This window comes from Actinia tenebrosa, unplaced genomic scaffold, assembly GCF_029948245.1.
Source record: "Actinia tenebrosa isolate PJP-AT-01 unplaced genomic scaffold, QUT_ActTen_1.0 PGA_scaffold9__36_contigs__length_13948895, whole genome shotgun sequence".
Classification (NCBI taxonomy): Eukaryota; Metazoa; Cnidaria; class Anthozoa; order Actiniaria; family Actiniidae; genus Actinia; species Actinia tenebrosa.
The window spans coordinates 13,437,304-13,459,778 of NW_028292586.1; the positions used below are offsets into that span (position 1 = coordinate 13,437,304).

Consider the following 22,475-nt stretch of genomic DNA (forward strand, 5'->3'; position numbering starts at 1 on the left):
GTTTACAATTCACAGCCAGTCCAGTTTCATATTACTTTCAATATTTTCAGAAACAATATTCTTTTCTTCAAATGCAGAGTAATTTCTATATTATGTATATTATTGTAGGTTTGGTCATGTATGTGATGGTATTGCATTTATTTTTAAAACTTGGTCTATCTTGTTTTTATGGAACTGAAAGGCTGGTGTTATCCATGCAGCACAAGAGCATTGCATTCCTAGAGAATTAGAAATAAGAATCTCTCATGAATACATTTTATTAGTTAAACGTGTGAGGATCTCTGATAGTTTTAACTATAACTACCAACAATATTAACACTTTCTAAGCTCTCACCTGACCAGTTGAAAGATCCCAATCTACAGTTACACTTTGGACAAAGCAGCTGTCAAATAATATATACAAATTGTGCGATGAGTGACTTTATTTTTTGAATTCCTTAAATCTATTCGGTTTTATTTCATCAATACTGGTACACAAATTATACAAAAAGTTACATTAAAATATTTGAATAAAATCTTCATGTGGTCTGTCAACATTTTGAAGCAAGAGTGCATGCCATATATCATTAAAAAACTCTGTAAGAAATTGTATAAATTTGCACAAATTAGTTAGTTCAGTAAGCTGTATCGAGTTTGCTCTTGGGTCATATTATATGCATATATAGTTTAAAAAGTAACGGTTCATCACTTGTACAAGACTTTGCATTTATTTGTACAATTTTGTTAGTTAGCTTTTTCACGGAGTTATGGTATGCACTCTTACCAAAAATTATTACTGGTAATTATTTTAAACTTCACCTTTCCCTCAATAGATCCTAGCAGAAATGATGACATCCATTCAACAGGATCAATAAATACTGAAGTACAGGCCACATTGTTGGTATTAGCTAGGCCAGTTGTCTGGCTGGTTGGCTTTTGCCAGCCAAATAAATGAGACCCTTGATTTGGGTCATGTTCGACAATACTTGTTGAATGAAATAGTGTAATTCTGAAGATGGAGAAGAAATACCTCATTCAAGATTATTACAGTCTAACCTACAATAAAGTTGACGGGAAAATAGAAACACAATAATAATGAAATATGTTGGGAAATGAGAAGATAAGTTAATAAATATAATATGATTTATTAGGAAATCATGTAACATGTCTTGCCTGCACTTTTTGCACTTGTATTGTTGTAAATCATTGGAAGCAGTAGTCATAGCATTCCTGGATGTGGCTTCCTTCAGGAATTCAGTCATCAGCTCTTTATTGGCAGCACCATTTTCTGGTGAATGTGTATAACATTAGTAATACAAGATATGATTCAAACTACAATATTGATGCAAATTCTTTTATGAACTTGGGTAAAATTACCTTTAATTTGATCAGCAAGCAATTTTAGTTTGAATTGTTTAAAAACTTTACTAGATTCATCAACCGTATTTTCCATTACTTCGTAAAGTCTGAGCTGCTTCATAAATCCAGGATTTGGGCTACAAAATTGAACAGAAAAAGATGGCTTACCTTACTATATTTACTGAAAGAAAGCATGGTATTAGGCTTATTAGGTTACTGTAATATTTGTGCTTTTGTTCTCAGTAGCAGATGGTAGATTTGAATTTGTTGGACTGTACACCAATCCAAGGTCGACCTAGCGTGACCTTGGAAAGGCATGACACCTTGAAAACCTTGTCAAGTGGAAACACTTTGATGGATTCATGTCCATAATATGATGATTCAAAAACTATTTGCAATCTTAAAACTCTAGAGTGTGTGGGCTTATAGCCTAGAATCCAGAAGGTGCTTGTTTTATTCTAATATTTCAATCTACTTTTGTTTACCGACCTCAGAAGTGAGGCGAAGCCTGCAAACACTGGATTTTCAAGAATCATCAATTACAAACAAATATAGGGGAGGTGTCTTATGAGACATTCATAATATAGATGTGATCCATTCCATCATGTCATATGCTCATCAACTCACTTGACTTTATCTTCATAATAAACTTGTTTTAATCTGCTAACAGCTTTATCTAATGTTAGACTTTCAGTTTTCATAAGGTATGCAAGGATAATGGTGACACTTCGAGACACCCCTGAAAGACTTAACAGAGAAAATCATCATCATCATTAATATATGATATTTGATGGATCAAGAAATATTCCAAATATGCTAAAGTTATATAAATAACATGATGATAAAGATCATGCATACCAGTGGACAAGAACTGTTTCATTATTTCTTATTCCCTCTTCAATAAACTGAATACATCGATCAAATAAAGAGAGAAGGTCAGCAGTTGGTTCGTCCAGACAGTCAACATGTAACCTTGTAATCTTGTTGTCTGTCACTGCTACATGACGTTCATCAGGCACTTGACTGTCAATAGTCAATATACGGTTTATATTACATTGTCTAAGGTTTTCTATGTTGTTAGCATCTTCTCTTGTGCCAATAAACAGTCCAGGCTTTACCAGCTTCATCTTAATCATCTAGAAACCCTTTCATCCCTCAAGGATGGGAGCCCTCGTGGCCAAAATGGTTCACGTGATACTCTGTCAATGGGTTTCCTGTGGTTTGCCAAATACCACAGGTATCCCACAAAGTTATCTAACTTAGGCTGCAATTTTCCCTAGCCTGCAGAGCAGGCGTTCTTTGGATGGGTTTGAGGAAGAATCGGGGTTTTGGGGTTCCTGTTTCGACCGAGGGCCCCAAACCCACAAGAACGCCTGCTTTGCAGGCTACAATTTTCCCCACCCATTTACTTTTCCATAATATTTTCATTGCCCTTTTCCTTCAAAAGCACTGGTAATAACTGCCCCTTTACAAAAAATGTCCTCGATCTTGACAACAACAAGATCACTCTTTGAAAAGAACACATTTGTTTTTCATGACAGAACAACAGGGTTTGAGTTTAAAAAGATTGCATTAATTTATTCATAATTTGAAGTACACATAATTTGCCATAAAGATTAAAGTGGCCTACAAACAATATTATTAGCTACCGTCTTAATTGATTCACTACATCTTGTTCATCAACCAACATGGTGGTCATACCTTTTGCCCTTTTAGTCTCACACATTATTTATAGTACACATCAGTATTTAATAAGTGAGCTTAGAGTATAGTGTTGTGATGACAATAGCTGACTTTAGCTTGACGAAAAGTATAAACTCTGATATATAAATGCACTGCCTAACAACAGCACAATTAAAATAGCCAATTGATACAATAGATAGAATGTATAGAATATCATCTGGACTTCTTAACTTTGTTTAAATAAAACTAGTTGAAAACTGAGGCTTAATCTTTTACTGTACAAAATACTACATGTGAGTATTCTTGGCTGTATCCACTCTTGCATGTGGTTATGTCTGTAGGCTTATATTCATCTTTGTACATTGGGTATGTGGAAGGTAATGGAAAAGGTTACAAAGCTATTCTCTGTGTCGTTATGGTTATGTGTCTGACTTCCAGATCTTGATTGTTTTATCATTCTCTAAGGCACCAGAAGCGATTATATTTTCTGTTGGGTGGCAAGCACAGCAAAGGACAACATCTAGAAGGTAAAACATTACTGATATTAATATTTATATTACAATACATATTACAGGATAGATTTCAAATTAGGCTCAAAAAGAAAAATTTGGAGAGTACAAGTTTTAAGACCTCCAAATTTGTCTTACTAATATTATGCACAATTTTCGGGAATTTAAAACATTGATTATAATGCAATTAACATTTTATTTTTTTGTACCATTACCTATATGACCCTCTAACTTCTGTGCAACTTCTTTTGACTGGAGGTTCCATATGTAAACCATGTTGTCTTCTGAGCCAGAAACAATCCACTGGAAAGAAATATGCAGGATACCATGAACATTCTTGCATGTACTAATATGTATCTGTATATTCAATAAGGTCACATATGTATCCTATTTAAATACCTTTCCTCCAGTCACTGAGAAATTTCCAAATATACAATACTTTTCATTCTTGTGTCCAGTATAGGTCTTCAAGCACTAAATACAAGACAAACATTACTATCAACCAAGAACTGACAAGATTATTTCACAAATTGTTGTTCATGAAATTGATTTAGTTTGGACATACCTTTCCTTTGCTATAATCCCAAAGTTTTAATGTACTGCAAACCAAGAAAAAGTAAAATCAGGTTAATTTCTATTGTATATGTTCAAGTAGCTTTCTTTAAGGTATAGCTGTAGTCACAGTAAGTGAAGGATATCCAGTGTTTTAGTCATGAACCTCTTGCTGTGTTATAAAGTGATAATAATATACTGCATTTTATCTATAAAAGATGTTTCAGGATATTTCCAAACACATTTAGTACTTAACATTGATAGACCGAAGGTTGTCATAGTTACGTACTTGTCTAAAGTAGCGGCCAAAATATATTTGCCATTTGGTGAAAACTTGACAAATGACACAGGCGGATTGTCATCATCTGTTGAGAAAGATTTTAAATTCTTTGATCAATCTCTGCACTGCTATCAACAGTTTAACTCCATCTTACACAGTCTTGTTATCACTTACCAATAAGAGTTTTCAAACACTGTCCAGAAGTAGTATCCCAGATTCGACTATAAAATAACAAAGGTAAAAGCATAAATGAATCTGACTCTTTTCCTTCGGTAATAATACTGTCTTGCCTACCTAACATTCAAAAATAAAATAAACTAAGATACTAACCACAGCCCATCGTAGCTACTGGATACAATCAATGCACCGTCTCTGTTGAAGTGAACCTGAAATCATGAATCATCACATTATTCAAAACAAATATATATATGCATAAAAATATTGAAATAAATAAAAGCAAGATTAAAACACATACTGCTGTAACAGGATCTGAATGGGCAGGTAATGTCTTGAGACACTTGCCAGTCTTTACGTCCCAGATACGGACACTCTCATCAAACTAGAAAAAACCCACAATATTACTATTAATTTTTTAGACCTTTTTATTCCCTTGAGTATCATTTCTTTGTTTAATAGTGGTGTATGAGAAGGCATATGAATATGGATACATCTCAAACAAAATAATTATCTTATTTTCAAGAGAATGACACAGAGAAAAATGTGCCCAAGGTTATAAGGTCTATTCAGTTCAATTCAAAATTATAAGGTTTAGTCCAAGAAAAACACAGTCCCCATACAAGGTGTCAAGGATGGTATGATAGAACACAATACTTACTGAACCACTAACGATAAGGTTGGACTGAGGATTAAAATTACAGCAGAAAACGTAATTACTGTGACCTTTCAAAGTCTTGAGACATTTGCCCTGCAAATAATCAAAAACACTCTAGTCAGCAACAAGCACATACAAAGGTATGACTACAGAGCACTTGGCTGACAATGGTTCAAATCTTTGCTGAGCCAGCCCAAAGGATTTTAGAATAATTCAGAGGGTGCTGCCCTTGCTCTAAAAATATCTGGTTAGACCTTTGCCTTGGCTTGAATGACCACATTACATGGTCCAAACATCTCATTTAGACAGGTTAAACAATGAGCACCATGAGTTTATCATTAGTTAGTTATAGCTTTCAATTAATGTCACCTTCAAAAAGAAATTAATTATCAATATGAAAGGGGTTTGCTTACAGTAGAAAAATCCCAGATCTTTAATGTTTTATCATCAGATGCAGAGACCAGGAGTCTTGAATCAGAAGACCAAGCAACATCTGAAATACCCTGAATAAATAACACATATTGCATCAGTCAGGGTGTTTTCCACATCTTTACAACTGCATTCAATCAAACATACCAGTTTGTGTCCAGAAATGGTTTTCTCAAACTTTCCATCGTATGCTCCCCAAATCTTGATAAGCTTGTCAGCAGCTGGAATGCCAATATAAGATATATTATTCGAATATTATTAAAAGTAATGTATAAATGGGGATAGTGGGGTAATATAATGTGATATTGAAAACCAACAATAGAAGTTTCTTTCATCCCAGGGTGATACACATTTACTTTGATTGAACTCCTTGTATAAACACATGAACACTAATTAGTTATAGGATTTGACAAAAGCTAATAATCATGAATTGGTATTATGCTTACAAGAGCTGGCAAGCCATTCTCCATTAGGACTGAACTTGACAGATGATATAGCTTTGTTATGTCCTGACAATGTGTATTTGAGTTGATAGTTGGGTTTCTGTATGATATACAAGGAACACAAATGTTATCTTAGTCAATTATGCTGTCAACTACATGCAAAGTTATGCTAGCAAACGTCAAAATTATAGCTCTCTAAAGTAATATAAAAGTGTGAGAATCATGTAAAATATTTCTAACCTTAACTGAAGCAGCTGATGCAGGGACAGTTGATGTAGTATTCATAGGTTGATGTGAAGTCAAAGCTTTACTTTTCTCATTAATGCTACTGTTTGAAGCCGATTGTGGCTCACTTTTCACCGTATTTCCAGGCGATGCCATGAAATTCAAACAGTTAACTTACAGTTGCTTCCTTCTTTAAATCTTTAGGAATGAAAAACAGTGAAAAAAGGAAGAAAATACAACGATAAACTGATAGATATTGTTCGACACGTGATGAATAAACTAAGAAACAGCTACATGTATGAAGAGGAAGGATTGTGGGTAAACCACAGGTAACCCAAACAATTTTACCTTACTTCCGGTCATACACAGCCTTCAAAGTATTGTGGGTAAGACACTTTTATTTCCGGTCATACTCAGGTCTCCTAAGGACGGAGAGAGATCAAATGGGGATTGGGTACTAGCATTAATAAAATGCTCTGATTTATTTTGTTATGGACGCCAATCACTTGTGATTTTTTTAATGTTTTGTCAACGTCGTTCTACTTTTTGCCCATGTACTGATTGTTAAGTTTTTGTTTTGTGTTGTGTAAGATCAATGGCTCGTGATCTTGGTTCCAGTTCGTCAGGTCAACGAGGGGCAGTGAGTCGACGTCGCGGTAAAAGACCCCATCCTCCCATCTATGGAGGCATTACTAACTCATTCAGCGACAGAAACAGTGACTTTCTTTGGTAAGATTACTATCTGTTACGTTATTCCTTCTCAATACATATTACTTGTTTCTTAATATTGCATATTTAATTATGATATCCTATCATTAGGTGTACAGACCAAATTATTTTGACATAGTATTTGCACCGAAAAGGTTTAAAGTTACATCTTCATTTTTTACTTTCTTTCAGTCCAATATGCTTTGATACTATCGATGAGGCCTTTATGACCAAATGTGGACACACGTTTTGGTAAGATAATGTCATCTACACTCACTTATTTGTTGGCTTATATTCACGTATTCACGTATTCACCCTTACCTACCTACCCCCCCCCCCCCCCCCCCCACTCCAAAGGAGTGAACAATGTTCATTTACATCTTAATAAATAGATAATAAATAACATGTATACTGATTTACTTGCTACCATTTTCATATCAAGGACAAAGATGCTCATGAAGAATTGTCAAAAAATATTTTCAAAGCAACGGACTAGAAATGGTTGCTATGGTCACAGTACTGTAATACTCTAAATTAGACTTTGGGACTCTAAATTACTTAAATAAAATCATTACTTTGCTACAACATGTCTATAAGTTTGCTACTCTTTTACTCTACAACTTTGTCCAGCTTGGGTGATCACAGGATAATCCTATTTATGTATGCTGCTTGAACTTGTCATGGTTAATCAAGTGAATTCCCTGTTGTATGGATTCTTTCATAATATAGATATTACATTTGATTATGAATAATCTTTTATTTTGATCCTTCCACAGTTATCAGTGTATAAGTAGAAGTTTAACTGAAAGCAACCGTTGCCCAAAATGCAACTTTATCATTGAGAAAGCTGATCAAATTTTCCCAAATTTTTTATGTAAGTATTTCATGTACATTGAAGTGCAGATATGTATATACCTACAGTACATACTATATTACATATCATTGTAGATTTATTGGCTAATCTTAAGGTTTAAATTAATCATTTGTTTTTCTAGTAAATGAACTGATTCAAAAATACAAGGAAAAGAACTCCCAAATCAAGAAGATGAAAATTGAACTGCACAGTGGAACTGTGGTAAGAATGTTGTAGAAAGCTGTAGCACTGTTGAGAATCAACCTAGCATTATTATCATCAGAAAGCACAGAAAGCATGGAGTGTACACTGCTAATGTGTTGCCCCTCACTAATATGATCAGGGTTAGATTCCCAAGCTCTTCCGTCCTAAGATTAATGTTTTTTCTCTGGGTTCTATGGTTTTCCTCAGTTAACATAACTGACAAATGCAATGGTTTTCTCTTAGCATTCTGTAAATGAACTTCAGGAGATGCTGGGTGAAGAAAATGAATGGAACTTAGCAGGTATATGCCTACTTATTCACTTGACATAACCTTTTATTTTGTTAATCAATATTCAATCAAAGTTATTGATGCATTTCTTATGTATTATTTCCATAAGATGTGAACTATCTGCTTGATATTTTGAACCAGAAAAAACACAGACTTGAGGCTGTAAGTATTCATTATTCATTAAGTAAAGGCTAAATGGATCACTATTGAACTTATATACTGGGAGGATTTTCTTTGCATAAGTTTAATTCATATGTATTTTACAGAATTTAACTAAACATTTTTCAAATTTTTAATTTAGTGTCTTGAAATTTTCCAGGATAGCAAAGCTGCACAAAATGAACTGCTACAAAATTTCTTGACACAAGTAAAACGACATAAACAGGAAGTGAGTGGATTTTTTTTTGATTATTGTGCTGTGGCCCCTGTCACTCAGACAAACATGGTTAAAGATATTTAAACATCACGGCTTTAATTAAATTGCATGATGGATTATTCCACAGCAACTTGATCAACTAACACAAGAAATCAAGTTAATTGATGAAGATATGCTTAAAGTTAAGGTATTACTGACAACATTACCTGTGCTACGAAACAGAATGATTATGTAATGTTTAATAAACGAGCAGGAGTGTTTTATCGGGTATAAAACACGAAGTGTAGCCAAGTGTTTTTGGACCCAATAAAACATGATCTGCGAGTTTATTGAACGGCTTAGAAAACTTAGTAATAATGTATGTTCTCATAGTGTACCGAATTCTTTACGAAAGTGAACCAAGTTTGATAGAGAAAATCCAAGTTCAAGTTTATGCAAATGAAGACGAATCTATATGAGATATTAAATCTCCTTCACAGTCATGATTTCTATTGTTTTTCTTATGAATTATTCATGCGTTTTTTAAGCCGTTCAATAAACTCGCAGATCATGTTTTATCAGGTCTAAAACACGAGGCTATGCTTATTAAACACTACATGGTTCACTTTTAAACCTTATAACAATCAAGGGATACATGATTTTTTTTCTGAAGGAAATGATTGAAAATCATGAGCGTCATTATCTACCGCTGACTGGCATGTTATTATCGACCACAGATAAACTCTTACCAGGAGAAGTGGTAAAGTTGTTTTAAAAAGTTATTTGTAAAAGACCATATAGAGTCGATTTTTAAAGACTGTTCCCATCTACAACCTCAACCCCATCTGCTACTTTAAGGTTACAAAATATGGCAATAAGCAGCTCAATATAATTCTGTCCCTGCTAAATTATTTTCTTTTAATGATATGGGCTATACCACTTTGAGGCCAGGGTTAAACTGCATGAGTATTGTATAAATAATATTCTTATAATAATGCATTATGTAAAACACTGAAGAGATAACTAGCTAAAAACTAGTGTGAGCTGCGTCGGTGTTTCTAATAAAACAGTAATGATAAAAAGGTAAATTATACATCGTGAAAAGATAAAAAAACTTAATGACGTTTTGGATGCTTCTGAAGCTTCTGACGAAGGACTAGCGTCCAAAACTTCATTAAGTTTTTTCATCTTTTCACAGTGTATAGTTTACCTTTTTATCATTAATGTAAAACACTAATAAATAATAATCTCAAATGATTTTACTGCCACTTTGATGCCAGGGTTATACTGTATGAACACTAATAAATATTAATAATCTCAAATGCTTTCAAAGGATCATGCCGTGCCTACCACACCAACAGCTAAGAATGCTCCAGTGTCTGTCAGTTCAGATGTGGAACACAAAGGAAGGTATGTGATTGGACCAAATCATTGGCTCAAACCATTGGATATCATATATATCTCTTGTTAGAGCAATTCAATCTCACATCTAAAGAAAGATAACATCTATTATTTTTCATGTTGTTTTCTAGTTCTGTTGAGCTTAATTCATGTGATAAAGCTACAGAAGATGATCCACAAGATGGATTCAATGGAAGTCAGCACGTAAGTACTAGTCTATGATCTATACATGTACAGCACACACCACTGTCACCAATGGCAACATTCTTTGAACCAATCAGAGAGCTTAAAATGCTAAGTCACGCAACACTGTCACCGTAACTGAACATATCACATTAATAATTGTACTATGAGTTTTTCAAAGTCATATTCAATCTAATCTGTTGGTTGCCAGTGTTACAAAGTGTCTTGATTTATGATTGACAGGGAGCCAAACGGCTGTGGTGCAGCACAAGTTTAGCAGCAAGGAGGAAGAGAATACATCAACATTTTGATGATCTTGAAAAGTGCTACTTTGCTATGAGACAAGGAGACATTTCCAGTATGATCATTGACTTTTTTCAATGTATGATATATATTTAGCAAAAGATTGACAGACGTCTTCTCTTTTATAGCTGTCGACACATCTTCCGATGCTCTTGAACAATTCACAGAAAGTCTTGCTAAATTTACCAAGTTTTCCAGCTTTAGACCACTAGCCACGTTAAGTTATGCTAGTGATATCTATAATGGTTCAAGTATTGTGTCAAGGTAGGTATTTCACAGTCCTACATTGGTTAAGGCTTTTAAATGAAATTTGATTGATTTTATAACTTTTCTTTTTTCTTAGCATTGAATTTGACAGAGATTTTGACTACTTTGCTATTGCTGGTGTCACTAAAAAAATAAAGGTAAGTGTACAAATTATTATTATCAAAAATATATTCATTTAAGAAATACATGTAATGTAGTAATACATATTAATATTAATATTTTTCCTTTACAAATAAGGTCTTTGAGTATGGGACTGTTATTAGAGATGTTGTGGATATCCATTACCCAGTCAATGAGATGGTCTGCAATTCCAAAATCAGGTATTTATAATCATACCATCATACCTTTTTATCTACAATTTGTAGAGTAAATCATGGCCAACTGGAAGATGGTTTTTAACAGTCTTTAACCAGTTCTTGTAATACAGTACAGTCTGATGAAAACATTTTTTCTTTCTGTTCTAGCTCAATAAGCTGGAGTTCTTATCATAAGGGTTTACTTGCAAGCAGTGACTACGAGGGAACTGTAACGTTATGGGATGCCTTTACTGGTACAAAGACCAGATCTTTCCAGGTAAGCCAGTGGAGTATACATTATTGTTAGGAAATTTGAAATCTGAGACAATGGGCCAGTGCAGGTCACTGCTCAAAGGTGGTGAAATATTTAGATTAACTTAGATTTCAGATCTCTAACTGACAACATTAAAAAAATATTTGTCAATAGCTGCTATCAGTGTTTAAATATTCACAAATACCAACGATAAAGTAAAGAATGCACAACTTCAACAATACAAACACTTTGAAACTCGACAGACCTTGACTGGAAAACGTGAATATTCTGCACAAACTCGAGGCTAACCCTGTGCAAATGAGTCTGTAATCAAGAAACACAGCGGTAATTTGGAATTCGAAACGGGTCTATTAAAATTGTATTGTCCTGATAAACATCTGGCAGACATGAGTCTTTTTTAGCTGGAGTCATGTAGAGGAATATGTTCTATATGTCATATTGTCATATATATGTTACAGCTATCTTTAATGCTTATTCACATACAGGAACATGAAAAAAGATGCTGGAGTGTAGATTTTAATCATGTGGACCCAAAGCTGCTCGCATCAGGATCAGATGATGCTAAAGGTAAAGCAAGTGCAATAAGACATATTTTACTCACGCATGTATGAAAAGCCGTGCCAGGACTAAAAATAACAATCTGTCATTGGACAATATATGGCCAGAATTTGAACTTGTCCGGTCAAATCTTTGCCTAAAACTAATTTGGCTTGTCGTCATGACTAGTGACTGACAACCCGTTGTTTTTAGCCATGTCTTATGCATACGTGTATTTTTGAGCACATGCCATGTATAATGATTAAGACTGTCATGTTTTTGTTTGTAGTCAAGTTATGGTCAACCAACATGGAACATTCTGTTTCTTGCTTGGAAGCAAAAGCTAATGTTTGCTGTGTGAAGTTTAACCCAGAGAGCAGATATCACTTATCATTTGGTTCGGCAGGTATCATTGCTATTGCTACTGCTGTTGTAGTTGTTGTTGTTGCTGCTGTTATCAAGCAATCTTGTTAGAGCTGGTAACTTTTATAACAGTGTTATTATAGTATCAATATTTTCTTCTCCTCAGATCATTGTGTTCATTATTATGATCTGAGGAACACATCTAAGCCAATAACAGTATTCAAGGGCCATAGAAAGGCTGTCTCTTATACAAAGTTTATCAACTCTTCTGAAATTGTATCTGCGTAAGTATTTTTCCAATACTCCTACATACATGTATAATTATGATCATAATTTATTACACTTAACATGTTCATCAAAACAAGGCATCTTTTATTTTATTTTAGTTCAACTGATAGCCAACTTAAACTTTGGAATATTAACAAGCCCCATTGTTTAAGGACATTTAAGGGACATATCAACGAGAAGAACTTTGTTGGTTTGGCATCAAATGGAGATTATGTGGCCTGTGGTTAGTAATTAAATCTTTCTTCTTTTTATTTTACCAATACCCTGAAAAAACCTCTGGCTCAGGTTTTGTTTAGGGAGGAATGTTGGTGAACATTGAAAAAAAAAATAAAATCAAGGGAGAGACCTGAAAAACTCTACTCACATGTGATGGTGAGTCCAGGTATCGAACTGGAGACCCCAGAAGTGAGAGGCAAGTGTGCTACCTCCTCACCACCCTTGATTCCAATGAATCTATTCTATTTAACTGTACTGTATGCCTTGGGATATTCTTCACAGGAAGTGAAAACAACTCATTATACTTATACTATAAAGGACTATCAAAACAGCTTCTTACATTCAAGTTTGACACTGTGCGAAGTGTGCTGGTAAGGTTCCATTGCAAGCCTTATTTTTGTGTTTATTGCAAGCATTTTCTAACTTGCTTTCAAAAACAACAAATGTGCAGGACTGTAGAGCACCCTATGAAGTTGATGTGCAGAACAGGCCAAGAACAAGGCTTAAGCCATTGTTGCCATTTCACCTATGTTTGATTTTATCAACAAAGCGATAATGCTATAATTCCACTACCTAATCCCCCCTCCCTCCACCCCCCCCCCCCCCCTTCCTCCTCCTCCTTATAGTACTTGATGTATAGTAGCCAGTATTTGTTAAAATCCATTGAAATTTTGAATTCGAAATTTTGCTTTATCAACAGGAAAAGGACAAGAAAGAAGATGATGCTAATGAATTTGTTAGTGCTGTTTGCTGGAGAACGGTATTAATGTTTTTCTCTTTGTTTTACTTCATTTGTACAATCGATATTTTATCCATCGTTAAATCTTGTTCCGATGTCCTTAATTCATTTCCACTACACAAATTCATTGCAGGATTACAAGCCAGTAATTTCCGCTCATCCCACATTGATAATCATGTATTGTTTCAATTTGACTTTTTGCCCTAAGTTTTCATTATCTGACTTATTTCTAGGGCTCCAATGTTATTGTTGCAGCAAATAGCCAAGGAATTATCAAGGTAATTACTCATAATTAGTTAGTTTTATCCATGAAAACACTGTAAATGTTTTCTTTTGCCTTTCTGATAAAACTTTTTATTCTCTATTTTAGGTGCTTGAACTGGTGTAGGGCATGAAAAACCTGGCTTATTCTTGCATTACATACATGTATAACATATTATGAAAACCACAAAGATTGTAAATTAGTTGGGCAGTTTAGTAAGAAAGTTTAGACATCTTATATGTTTCATTCTTCTCATTTCATTCAGTAATTGATGACAAATGAAACCTTGACACTTTTGTGGGGGAACATTGATACTTCCACACTAATTAGCACATCTGAGAAAATTTCTGGGTTGCACAAGAAAGCTCTGCAAAGATGTTATAAAGATACAAATAGTTCTTACCATGCATTTCACTTTTTTCTGGGCATCACGATGGCACACAAGTAGCCTATGTATTTACAGTTTACTGTACATTACTGTATGATACATTATAATTTAACAGACATGTATAGCTATGGTTGTTATAGTTTAAAATACTTGTTCATAGACAGAGGTCATACTTTTTCATGCCTTTTTAGCCTGGTGCAAAAAAAGAGTGAATTTCTTGAAGCCTTTACTCATAAAAAATTACACTCTTTCATCGAAGTGCGACCCGCTCATATATTGCAACAGACAAAAAGTATTATTTAGTTGCCTGCCATTCAAACTGTTCAAATATAAAGTAAAAACTTTATTCATAGGGAGAAAATTATTCTGAGTTGCATGTGGCCTTAGGAATGGAGATTTAGCCCCCTTTCAATCGGACTGTTATCTACCAGTTTTGTCTGTAATCACAGAGTGGGACAATCACGAACGGAACCACAGCATGGATCTGTGGTTCCGTTCGTGATTGTTCCACTCTGTGATTACAGACAAAACTGGTAGATAACAGTCCGATTGAAAGAGGGCTAAATCTCAACTTTTTGAAGAGCAGGTCAAACTTTAAAGAAAAGGAGTGTAAGTTAACTATACTAATCTTGGATGTGTACAAGTATTTATTCAGAATATATAGGGTCACATTGTATATTGCTTTTTTATCATATACAAAATGCAAGAAATAAACTGTCAGAGCAGCAGAGGATGAAAATTAAATTTGAAAGGAAAATTTAGATTATTCAATTTTTTTGGATTCTGATTTGCAAAGTAAAATCCAATAGTCACATCATCTCTGAAATGAACACATGGACAAAACTTAAATTTAAATTTTTTTATTAGAGAAAAACCTTGCATCGCCCTTGATCCAAAAGACAAGGACTAACGATAAATAACTTTTATTTTTGACAAAATTCACTGAGTGCAGCAGGGCAGGGTAGTAAGGAATAGTAATTAACGCTATTACAAAAACATTTTCGTAAGAATGTAAAATGTGTTTTCTCAGAATCACAATATTTTGGTGTCAGGAGAGTGTTAAGCATTTAGGCACATCATCTTCCTGCAACAATATTGTATCATTACAGAACACTAGTACTGCATGATAGAGAAGAGGACCTTCCTCTTGATTGTCTGTATTGTTCCTATTAATTTACAGTCTTTACAACTCATCTTTGTCTTCTGTTGGTTTGTCTTCTGGAGGTGGTGCACCACCCTCTCCTCCTGGTTGGCCTCCAGCACCTTGGTATAATTTACTAACAATTGGCTGTACAACATCCTCAAGTTCTTTCTTCTGTTTTTTCATATCTTCAGTTGAAGCTTCGTGATTCTTGTCCATCCATGCAATTGTTTTTTCTACAGCATCTGTAATTGTTTTCTTATCTTCTTCAGACAGCTTTCCTCCCAACTTTTCTTTATCTCCAACTTGGTTTTTCAGTGAGTAAGCATAGCTTTCTAGTTCATTCTTGGCTTCAACACGTTCTTTTACAGCCTTGTCTTCATCAGCAAATTTCTCAGCGTCGTTAACCATACGTTCAATATCCTCTGGCGTGAGACGGTTTTGGTCGTTGGTGATGGTGATCTTCTCTTTGTTACCAGTACCCTTGTCCTCGGCAGATACACGCAAAATACCATTTACATCAATTTCAAAGGTAACTTCAATCTGGGGTACACCACGTGGTGCTGGAGGAATTCCATTCAAGTCAAACTTGCCAAGAAGATGGTTGTCTTTTGTCATTGGTCGTTCCCCTTCAAACACTTGAATAGTGACTGTGTTCTGGTTATCGGCAGCAGTGGAGAAGATCTGAGACTTCTTGGTTGGAATGACAGTGTTACGAGAAATGAGCTTAGTCATGACACCACCGACTGTCTCAATACCCATAGTAAGTGGGTTGACATCCAAAAGAACAACTTCACCAGTATCTTCTTCACCACCAAGAACACCAGCTTGGACAGCAGCACCAAATGCCACAGCTTCATCAGGGTTGATTCCTCTGCTTGGTTCTTTGCCATTAAAGAAATCCTTGACAAGTTGTTGGACCTTTGGAATGCGAGTGGAACCACCAACTAGCACTATCTCATGGATCTCATTTTTCTTAAGATCAGCATCTTCAAGAACCTTCTTTACTGGTTTAAGTGTGGATTTGAAAAGGTCCTATAAATGTTAAAAAGATTAATATATTAGTATCATATCAAGTCAAATTACTAAGTTGTTACAAATAATTAAAAAAAATTAAAACTTAAGTCTACCATCATCAACTATGCATGGAAGTGGTTACTGCATATTATGATTTTTGATTATGATTTTTGTGTGCATTGTTCATTGATTTATTTCATGACTGACTTACCATGTTGAGTTCTTCAAAACGTGCTCTTGTAAGCATCTCAGAGAAGTCTTCTCCCTCGAAGAATGATTCAATTTCAATCCTGGCCTGATGCTGTGCACTAAGGGCTCTCTTTGCCTTTTCAACCTCACGACGAAGCTTTTGAACAGCTCTGTTGTCCTTGCGAATGTCCTTGCCTTTCTTTTTCTTGTACAGCTTAATGAAATGCTCCATTACTCTTTGGTCAAAATCTTCACCACCTAAAATTTGAAAAAAGTAAACAAATTAACCAATTATTCCCAGTAAGCTAGCACTACTAGAAAAGAAATAAACCCTCCAATAGATTAACCAAGCATCATACTTAATGAACTTACCAAGATGGGTGTCTCCATTAGTTGCAACCACTTCAAATACGCCATTGTCGATGGTGAGAAGAGAAACATCAAAGGTACCACCACCCAGGTCAAAGACAAGGATGTTCTTCTCTCCTTCCTTCTTGTCCATTCCATATGCAATAGCTGCAGCAGTTGGCTCATTGATGATACGCATAACATTAAGACCAGCAATGACACCGGCATCTTTGGTGGCTTGTCTCTGAGCATCATTGAAGTAAGCAGGTACGGTTACTACAGCATGGGTGACTTTCTTTCCAAGGTAGGCTTCAGCTGTTTCCTATTAAATGCAACAAAGAAACAGATTAATATACAGGTCAGAGCCTTTGTTTTTTTAGCATTAGCCACTAGCAAGTTTTTGACCAGTCATTACAGTATAAACAAGCAGGGAACTTCAAAAGTTGACCTGCAATCAAAACAATAACCTGACAATACACGACACGTCAATTACGAAATAGATTTAATTTATGGCTCCTTTCAAATTCAAATGTAAACAAAAAGATCTATTCACCTTCATCTTTCCCAAAACCATAGCACTGATTTCCTCAGCGGCAAAGGTCTTTGTGCCAGCACTGGTTGAAACCTGGACGTGGGGTTTCTGGTTCTTCTCGACCACTTTAAAAGGGAAGTATTTCAAATCGTGCTTTACTGAGGGATCATCCCAGTTACGACCGATTAAACGTTTGACATCGAATACGGTATTTTCTGGGTTGGATGTGAGCTGATTCTTTGCACCATCACCGATAAGTCTTTCTCCCTCAGGGGTGAAGGCTACATAGGATGGAGTGATACGATTACCCTGGTCGTTGGCAATGATCTCAACTCGTCCGTTCTTGAACACACCGACACTGTTAGGAAATCAGAAAATAGAAACTTAGGGAAAACATTGAATAAAGAAATAATAATGCAATAAAAATCTAAAGAAAGATAAAAGGAGCATGAATACTTCAGCTTATGGGAAACTTTGACAAAACTACAAAGTGAAGTGGATACACCGACTATTTTATGAAGTTTGATCGCAGCCCATACTCATTAAGCTCATGAAAAATACCGTAAAAGAACTGTAGAAAAACCATTTCATAGCAAACTGTAAAGTACATTGAAAACATTAAAAGGAAATCGACCAACTCACCAAGAGTATGTAGTTCCTAAATCAATTCCAATAACTGTTCCTACTTTCTCCTTTTCGGATTTTTTCTCCTCTTTCTTCTCTTCTCCCTTGACTAAAAGGACACTGGTGGCCAAAGCCACAGTAAATAAGACTGAAAAACACTTCATTCTATATTAAAAAATTCTACGAACACCTTTTTCCTCAGTAAAGTATATACAGATAGTAAATGCTAGTAAGAATAATGAAACACTGGTTGATATAGAACACGCTGAGTGATTCATATTCACTTTACCTCCACGCGTGGCCCACGCTGATTGGTCCAGCCTTCTCCCGTGTCTCCATCTGATTGGTCCACGACAATCTCTTACATCATAGAATCCCGACTTTATCCCGAATGTTCCGGGACAATTAAATTATGTCGTGGCACGCCGACAGTGCGACACCAAATAATACTGTGCAAGATTTCCCAAATATTGCAAGGATATTACGTTATTATCTATCTGTTCATTTTAATCATTATTTTCTTTACGATATTATTGCACAAAGCAAGAAAAGCTAGTTCTTATCACGTGTTATTAAAATCAGCAAAACAGAGATGAAAGGAGACTCCTTTGCTACCTAGCTATATCACGATTTCTGCAATCTCACGATCACTCACCTATTTTAATTCCGTTGTTTTCATAAATTTTATTTAATATATAGAACTTTAAATCGAATTAATGGCTATGTTTGAAATTATCGATGCGAAAACACAAAAATATACCTTCGATAAATACCATTAGATAATTGCTTATTTTTATCTTGTAAAGATACTGTAACTTTGACTTAAATTAAAAGTTTAAAAACGAATTTAGTATTTTTTTTTATCAACCGTTTGCACGGAAATGCTCTTTTCGACGATCCCTCGGTCTCCTTTCGTCCAATTTTCGTAAGGTCGTCGTTTTTCCGAATCTCTATTCATGCAAACGAGGTTCCCCTCGTGGTATCAGTTGGAAGGCGTCTTGAGGTTAGTGAGGTTTGTAGTTTGAAAATTTGGTCTAAAAAACCATTTTCTTTGATATAAAGAAACGAAAGTATAGTTTGGGAGATGTCTGTAAGTAATACAAACATTTGAATACACTTTATTGATGTTAATAATGTGTAAAAAAGCTTACAAACTGTAAATTCTTTGTACAAGCGACCTTGCTTGCAGGACCACGTGTTTGATTCATCTCTTGTAGGAACTTTTCCCTCTTTTATAGCTCTAAAACGAGAGATTAGCTTAATTGTTTTGGTGAAATGGTCGGGTAAATGATGAATTACACAAATAGGAATCTCTCTGAGGTAAATCCTATGAAAGATTGCAGTATCTGATCAACACTGGACCATTTCGTCTTCAAATGAACTGGCCCCGGGACTGGCACGTCCTTTACTGGATAAATTATGCACTTGTAATAACGTGTTTGTATATGTTTCCTCCAGAATTCATCTTGTTATCGATTGCATTGGTCTTGTTCTCAAGAAATTTGGCTAAGCAGTTCAGTTTAACCAAGAATGTTGAGGTAAACCTTATCACGTGACGGCAGCCATTTTGGATGACAAAAGAATGTAATACTGTCAAATTTGCTTATAAATGGCATACACAAATTATCTTTCTAAAAGGAGAAAACAAAAGAAGTTATGTTTTTTAAATATTAATGAAGAACAAAAGGGAGATCCACCAAATTAAAAAAACTACTTCAACTAACTCATTTGCATATTCAATGTATACCACTTCTCCATTAAAAATGCTGTCAGAAAGAAGACATTTAGTTGAAAATAATGACCCATGCACATGATGAAATCATTATTAGCAATGAAAAATAATGATTGTTGATCGATAGGCCTGATGCATGATAAAACATTTCTGATTTGCTCTTCTTATTTCAAGTAGCGAAACTAAAGTATTGCATTACTGCTTACTTTCAGAGTATTCTTTTGGCAAGATGGATCATGGTATAAAAACACAAACGATAATAACAGCTAGCCTCGTGGTGACCTCTATAACATGACCATTAATCATGGTAGGTGTTAACTATACAATAATGGAATGATAAATCTACATGTTTACTAGATATCAGTGATGATCAATAATATTTGCTATTTGATATGAAATGATAACATTAGCAATACCACCAAGATCGCTGAGATATTCGTATATTCTTTTACTCTGTTTCACAAGTAAATTATATTAATAACGACTAATGTTGTCAATTTTTTATGGGTACAGCCTCCTGCCTAAGAACATGAAATCTGTTTTAAAAGGTGAGCCAAAGTCTTTTTTAGCATATTTTGGTTTTGCTAGTGGTACATGATGATAGAACATTGCATAGTTCACTCTGAATATACATGAAGTTTATGTATTAGCTCTAACTGACACCACTGCACAATATGTTGACCTTATTGGTTTTTTTTTAATGCAATTTATTGATTATTTTAACTTTGTTTTTTAGGCAGTAGCAGGATACTTCGCTCTGTGTCAGCCCTTTGATCTGCAGTGTAAGGTAATCTTTCCTATACATATAACATATTTATTATGTAGTACAAGTGGAAATAATGATGACTAAAGAAAATATTTCTTGTCACTGACAATAGTGATGATAAAATTTCCCCCCCTAACTGAAACCACTTATTTTAAGTTATTCTAGATACAGCATTCAATCATTGCAATTTCTAAATTTATTTTATTCTTAATGTTATAGAAACCTGTATTGCATGAGGTGAGCAGTGAAATGTAAGTTGAATATTATTTAAATATTTAGTACAAGTTGGAATGGCACAGTGGAAATAGTGATGACTAAAGAAAATATTTCTTGTCGCTGACAATAGTTAGTGATGACAAAATTTCGCCCCTAACTGAAACCACTTATTTTAAGTTATTCTAGATATCATTCAACCATTATGATTTCTAAATTTATTTTATTCTTAATGTTACAGAAACCTGTATTGCCATGAAGTGAGCAGTGAAATGTAAGTTGAATATTATTTAAATATTTAGTACAAGTTGGAATGGCACAGTGGAAATAGTGATGACTAAAGAAAATATTTATTGTCACTGACAATAGTGATGACAAAATTTCGCCCCTAACTGAAACCACTTATTTAAAGTTATTCTAGATACAGCATTCAACCATAACATTATCTAACTTTATTTTATTCTGAATGTTACAGAAACCTCTATTGCATGAGTTGAATATTGAAATATAAGTTGAAACATGTTACTTGAATGTACAAGTGCTGTGGTACATGATGTATTTATAAAGCATAGTTCATCTGAAATATAATGAAGCTAACTTCAAACATTACTGATACCACTACCATAAGTCCTTTGCAATGTAAAATTCCTATTGCGTGTTTTGAAATTATGTTTTCATTTTACAGGGGAACATGCTAAAGAAATAATTTAACCCATAGTGGCCAGAAACAGTCGTAAGTGTTTTTGATATGATTATAATAATATAATATTTAATGATACCATACGATGATGAATATCAGTTAGGGACATATGATTCCTATAAGTAACATGATTCAGAAAATACTGGAATATAACATCTGATGTATGACCATTGTTTGGGATTTGAGTTGCATTATCTATATCTGCTGTTGATCTGAGATTCTTTCATTATAGTTTGTGAAGAAGCACCTAGGACAGTTTCCACTTTGCAGGGTTTGTCATGAAGGTATTCAATATTTTTTTTTTCTTTTTTTCTTTTCAATGTAAGGGTCAATGATGACTAAAAAATATTTGCTACTCTTGAAGCTCATAATGATGAAGAACCATAACTGAGGCCTTTGGTGTTGTTTTAAAAATGTGGTATCAGGCATTTGGTCCTTTTCATTAACTTTTGTTTTGTGTTACAGAAGCCAATGACAACAACTAATGCAAGACTGCTGCGTAATCAAGCAAGACCAAGATCAAATTATTACATTTGTTGAAATAAAATTGTTAAAAGCAATGTGTGTAACAAAGTGTTTTATTTAATGTAACAAGAATGCAAACCATAAATCTTTGGCAAATTTTCGACAAATTATTTACTCATCCCTGCAAAATTTTCAAACATAAAGCATATCATAGCACAACATAATAATTATTGTGCCTGGTTATCAATTTCATTTAATTACACATTATGTTAAACACTGTTTGCAACAAATCATTCCAATTTAACTCCATACCCTGGGGTTAAGGGATTATTTATTCTCACTCTCATAAATGAGGTTTCTGAAAACCAAAAAGCCATTTTCTTAGAACTTGGCTAGAATTTATAATTTTTCTAACTTGATAAAGACATGGTGTGGTTTAAAGAACACTACGTGGAGCGACTGGAATGTGTCTGCACACTCGGGATTATTACCTGTCCTCTCCAAATTGATATTCATCAAATAAGAGACTAG

At 34.5% G+C, this 22,475-nt stretch overlaps 4 protein-coding genes, 1 long non-coding RNA gene and 1 other non-coding gene across 8 annotated transcripts; 3 read left to right on the forward strand and 3 right to left on the reverse strand.

Moving 5' to 3' along the window:
• Positions 1 to 78: 78 nt before the first annotated feature.
• Positions 79 to 2,537, reverse strand: LOC116298207 (dual specificity protein phosphatase 12). Its single transcript, XM_031706589.2, has 7 exons — positions 2,197 to 2,537; positions 1,966 to 2,085; positions 1,357 to 1,475; positions 1,153 to 1,267; positions 799 to 988; positions 335 to 383; positions 79 to 218 (listed from the first exon to the last, which is right to left on the reverse strand). Exons 1-7 carry the CDS (start codon positions 2,472 to 2,474, stop codon positions 115 to 117), a joined length of 975 nt encoding a protein of 324 aa, XP_031562449.1. The 5' UTR covers positions 2,475 to 2,537; the 3' UTR covers positions 79 to 114.
• A 352-nt stretch (positions 2,538 to 2,889) lies between these two features.
• Positions 2,890 to 6,586, reverse strand: LOC116298230 (WD repeat-containing protein 5). Its single transcript, XM_031706614.2, has 13 exons — positions 6,307 to 6,586; positions 6,070 to 6,166; positions 5,771 to 5,844; positions 5,608 to 5,697; positions 5,198 to 5,287; positions 4,838 to 4,921; positions 4,693 to 4,748; positions 4,537 to 4,583; positions 4,372 to 4,447; positions 4,096 to 4,129; positions 3,930 to 4,004; positions 3,746 to 3,833; positions 2,890 to 3,541 (listed from the first exon to the last, which is right to left on the reverse strand). The coding sequence occupies exons 1-13, from the start codon at positions 6,445 to 6,447 to the stop codon at positions 3,441 to 3,443; spliced, it is 1,053 nt and encodes a 350-aa protein (XP_031562474.1). The 5' UTR covers positions 6,448 to 6,586; the 3' UTR covers positions 2,890 to 3,440.
• A 168-nt stretch (positions 6,587 to 6,754) lies between these two features.
• LOC116298217 (E3 ubiquitin-protein ligase COP1-like) lies at positions 6,755 to 14,947 on the forward strand. Of its 2 annotated transcripts, XM_089025323.1 has the most exons (24): positions 6,755 to 7,020; positions 7,192 to 7,251; positions 7,776 to 7,873; positions 7,995 to 8,074; positions 8,300 to 8,357; positions 8,455 to 8,507; positions 8,665 to 8,733; positions 8,849 to 8,908; positions 9,374 to 9,460; positions 10,034 to 10,110; positions 10,233 to 10,305; positions 10,528 to 10,642; positions 10,716 to 10,851; positions 10,931 to 10,991; positions 11,092 to 11,174; positions 11,319 to 11,427; positions 11,910 to 11,991; positions 12,251 to 12,367; positions 12,491 to 12,608; positions 12,711 to 12,835; positions 13,111 to 13,199; positions 13,529 to 13,588; positions 13,801 to 13,845; positions 13,938 to 14,947. In XM_089025323.1, exons 1-24 carry the CDS (start codon positions 6,887 to 6,889, stop codon positions 13,953 to 13,955), a joined length of 2,007 nt encoding a protein of 668 aa, XP_088881449.1. In that variant the 5' UTR covers positions 6,755 to 6,886; the 3' UTR covers positions 13,956 to 14,947. The 2 variants fall into 2 exon arrangements, with proteins under 2 accessions (XP_088881449.1, XP_088881450.1); XM_089025324.1 differs by lacking the exon at positions 9,374 to 9,460.
• Positions 14,948 to 15,061: 114 nt separating this feature from the next.
• Positions 15,062 to 18,322, reverse strand: LOC116298213 (endoplasmic reticulum chaperone BiP). Its single transcript, XM_031706597.2, has 5 exons — positions 18,087 to 18,322; positions 17,466 to 17,802; positions 16,937 to 17,234; positions 16,587 to 16,822; positions 15,062 to 16,393 (listed from the first exon to the last, which is right to left on the reverse strand). Exons 1-5 carry the CDS (start codon positions 18,230 to 18,232, stop codon positions 15,401 to 15,403), a joined length of 2,010 nt encoding a protein of 669 aa, XP_031562457.1. The 5' UTR covers positions 18,233 to 18,322; the 3' UTR covers positions 15,062 to 15,400.
• Positions 18,323 to 19,040: 718 nt separating this feature from the next.
• Positions 19,041 to 22,039, forward strand: LOC116298218 (uncharacterized). Of its 2 annotated transcripts, none has more exons than XR_004197310.2 (10): positions 19,041 to 19,071; positions 19,527 to 19,606; positions 20,013 to 20,107; positions 20,314 to 20,348; positions 20,537 to 20,587; positions 20,786 to 20,817; positions 21,021 to 21,053; positions 21,465 to 21,512; positions 21,712 to 21,763; positions 21,945 to 22,039. It is a non-coding gene; the product is annotated as an uncharacterized LOC116298218 (long non-coding RNA). The 2 variants fall into 2 exon arrangements; XR_004197311.2 differs by having other exon boundaries at positions 19,061 to 19,158.
• LOC116298231 (small nucleolar RNA SNORD24) lies at positions 20,159 to 20,235 on the forward strand. Its single transcript, XR_004197313.1, has one exon. It is a non-coding gene; the product is annotated as a small nucleolar RNA SNORD24 (small nucleolar RNA).
• Positions 22,040 to 22,475: the final 436 nt, after the last annotated feature.

Bases quoted from the DNA above. Each gene is read 5' to 3' on its own strand.
- LOC116298207 (XM_031706589.2), bottom strand. From the start codon at position 2,474: ATGATTAAGATGAAGCTGGTAAAGCCTGGACTGTTTATTGGCACAAGA. The intron at 1,476-1,965 runs GTGAGTTGATGA...TCAATTTTGTAG, and splicing joins TATTATGAAGATAAAGTCAA to CCCAAATCCTGGATTTATGA. The intron at 219-334 runs GTGAGAGCTTAG...CTAATTCTCTAG, and splicing joins GGGATCTTTCAACTGGTCAG to GAATGCAATGCTCTTGTGCT.
- LOC116298230 (XM_031706614.2), bottom strand. From the start codon at position 6,447: ATGGCATCGCCTGGAAATACGGTGAAAAGTGAGCCACAATCGGCTTCA. The intron at 5,845-6,069 runs GTAAGCATAATA...TTGGCATTCCAG, and splicing joins AGAATGGCTTGCCAGCTCTT to CTGCTGACAAGCTTATCAAG. The intron at 3,834-3,929 runs GTATTTAAATAG...ATTTCTTTCCAG, and splicing joins TCTCAGTGACTGGAGGAAAG to TGGATTGTTTCTGGCTCAGA.
- LOC116298213 (XM_031706597.2), bottom strand. From the start codon at position 18,232: ATGAAGTGTTTTTCAGTCTTATTTACTGTGGCTTTGGCCACCAGTGTC. The intron at 17,803-18,086 runs GTGAGTTGGTCG...ATTTCCTAACAG, and splicing joins TTAGGAACTACATACTCTTG to TGTCGGTGTGTTCAAGAACG. The intron at 17,235-17,465 runs GTGAATAGATCT...TGCATTTAATAG, and splicing joins TGGTTTTGGGAAAGATGAAG to GAAACAGCTGAAGCCTACCT.
- LOC116298217 (XM_089025323.1), top strand. From the start codon at position 6,887: ATGGCTCGTGATCTTGGTTCCAGTTCGTCAGGTCAACGAGGGGCAGTG. The intron at 8,909-9,373 runs GTATTACTGACA...TTTTTTCTGAAG, and splicing joins AAGATATGCTTAAAGTTAAG to GAAATGATTGAAAATCATGA. The intron at 11,175-11,318 runs GTATTTATAATC...TTTCTGTTCTAG, and splicing joins GTCTGCAATTCCAAAATCAG to CTCAATAAGCTGGAGTTCTT.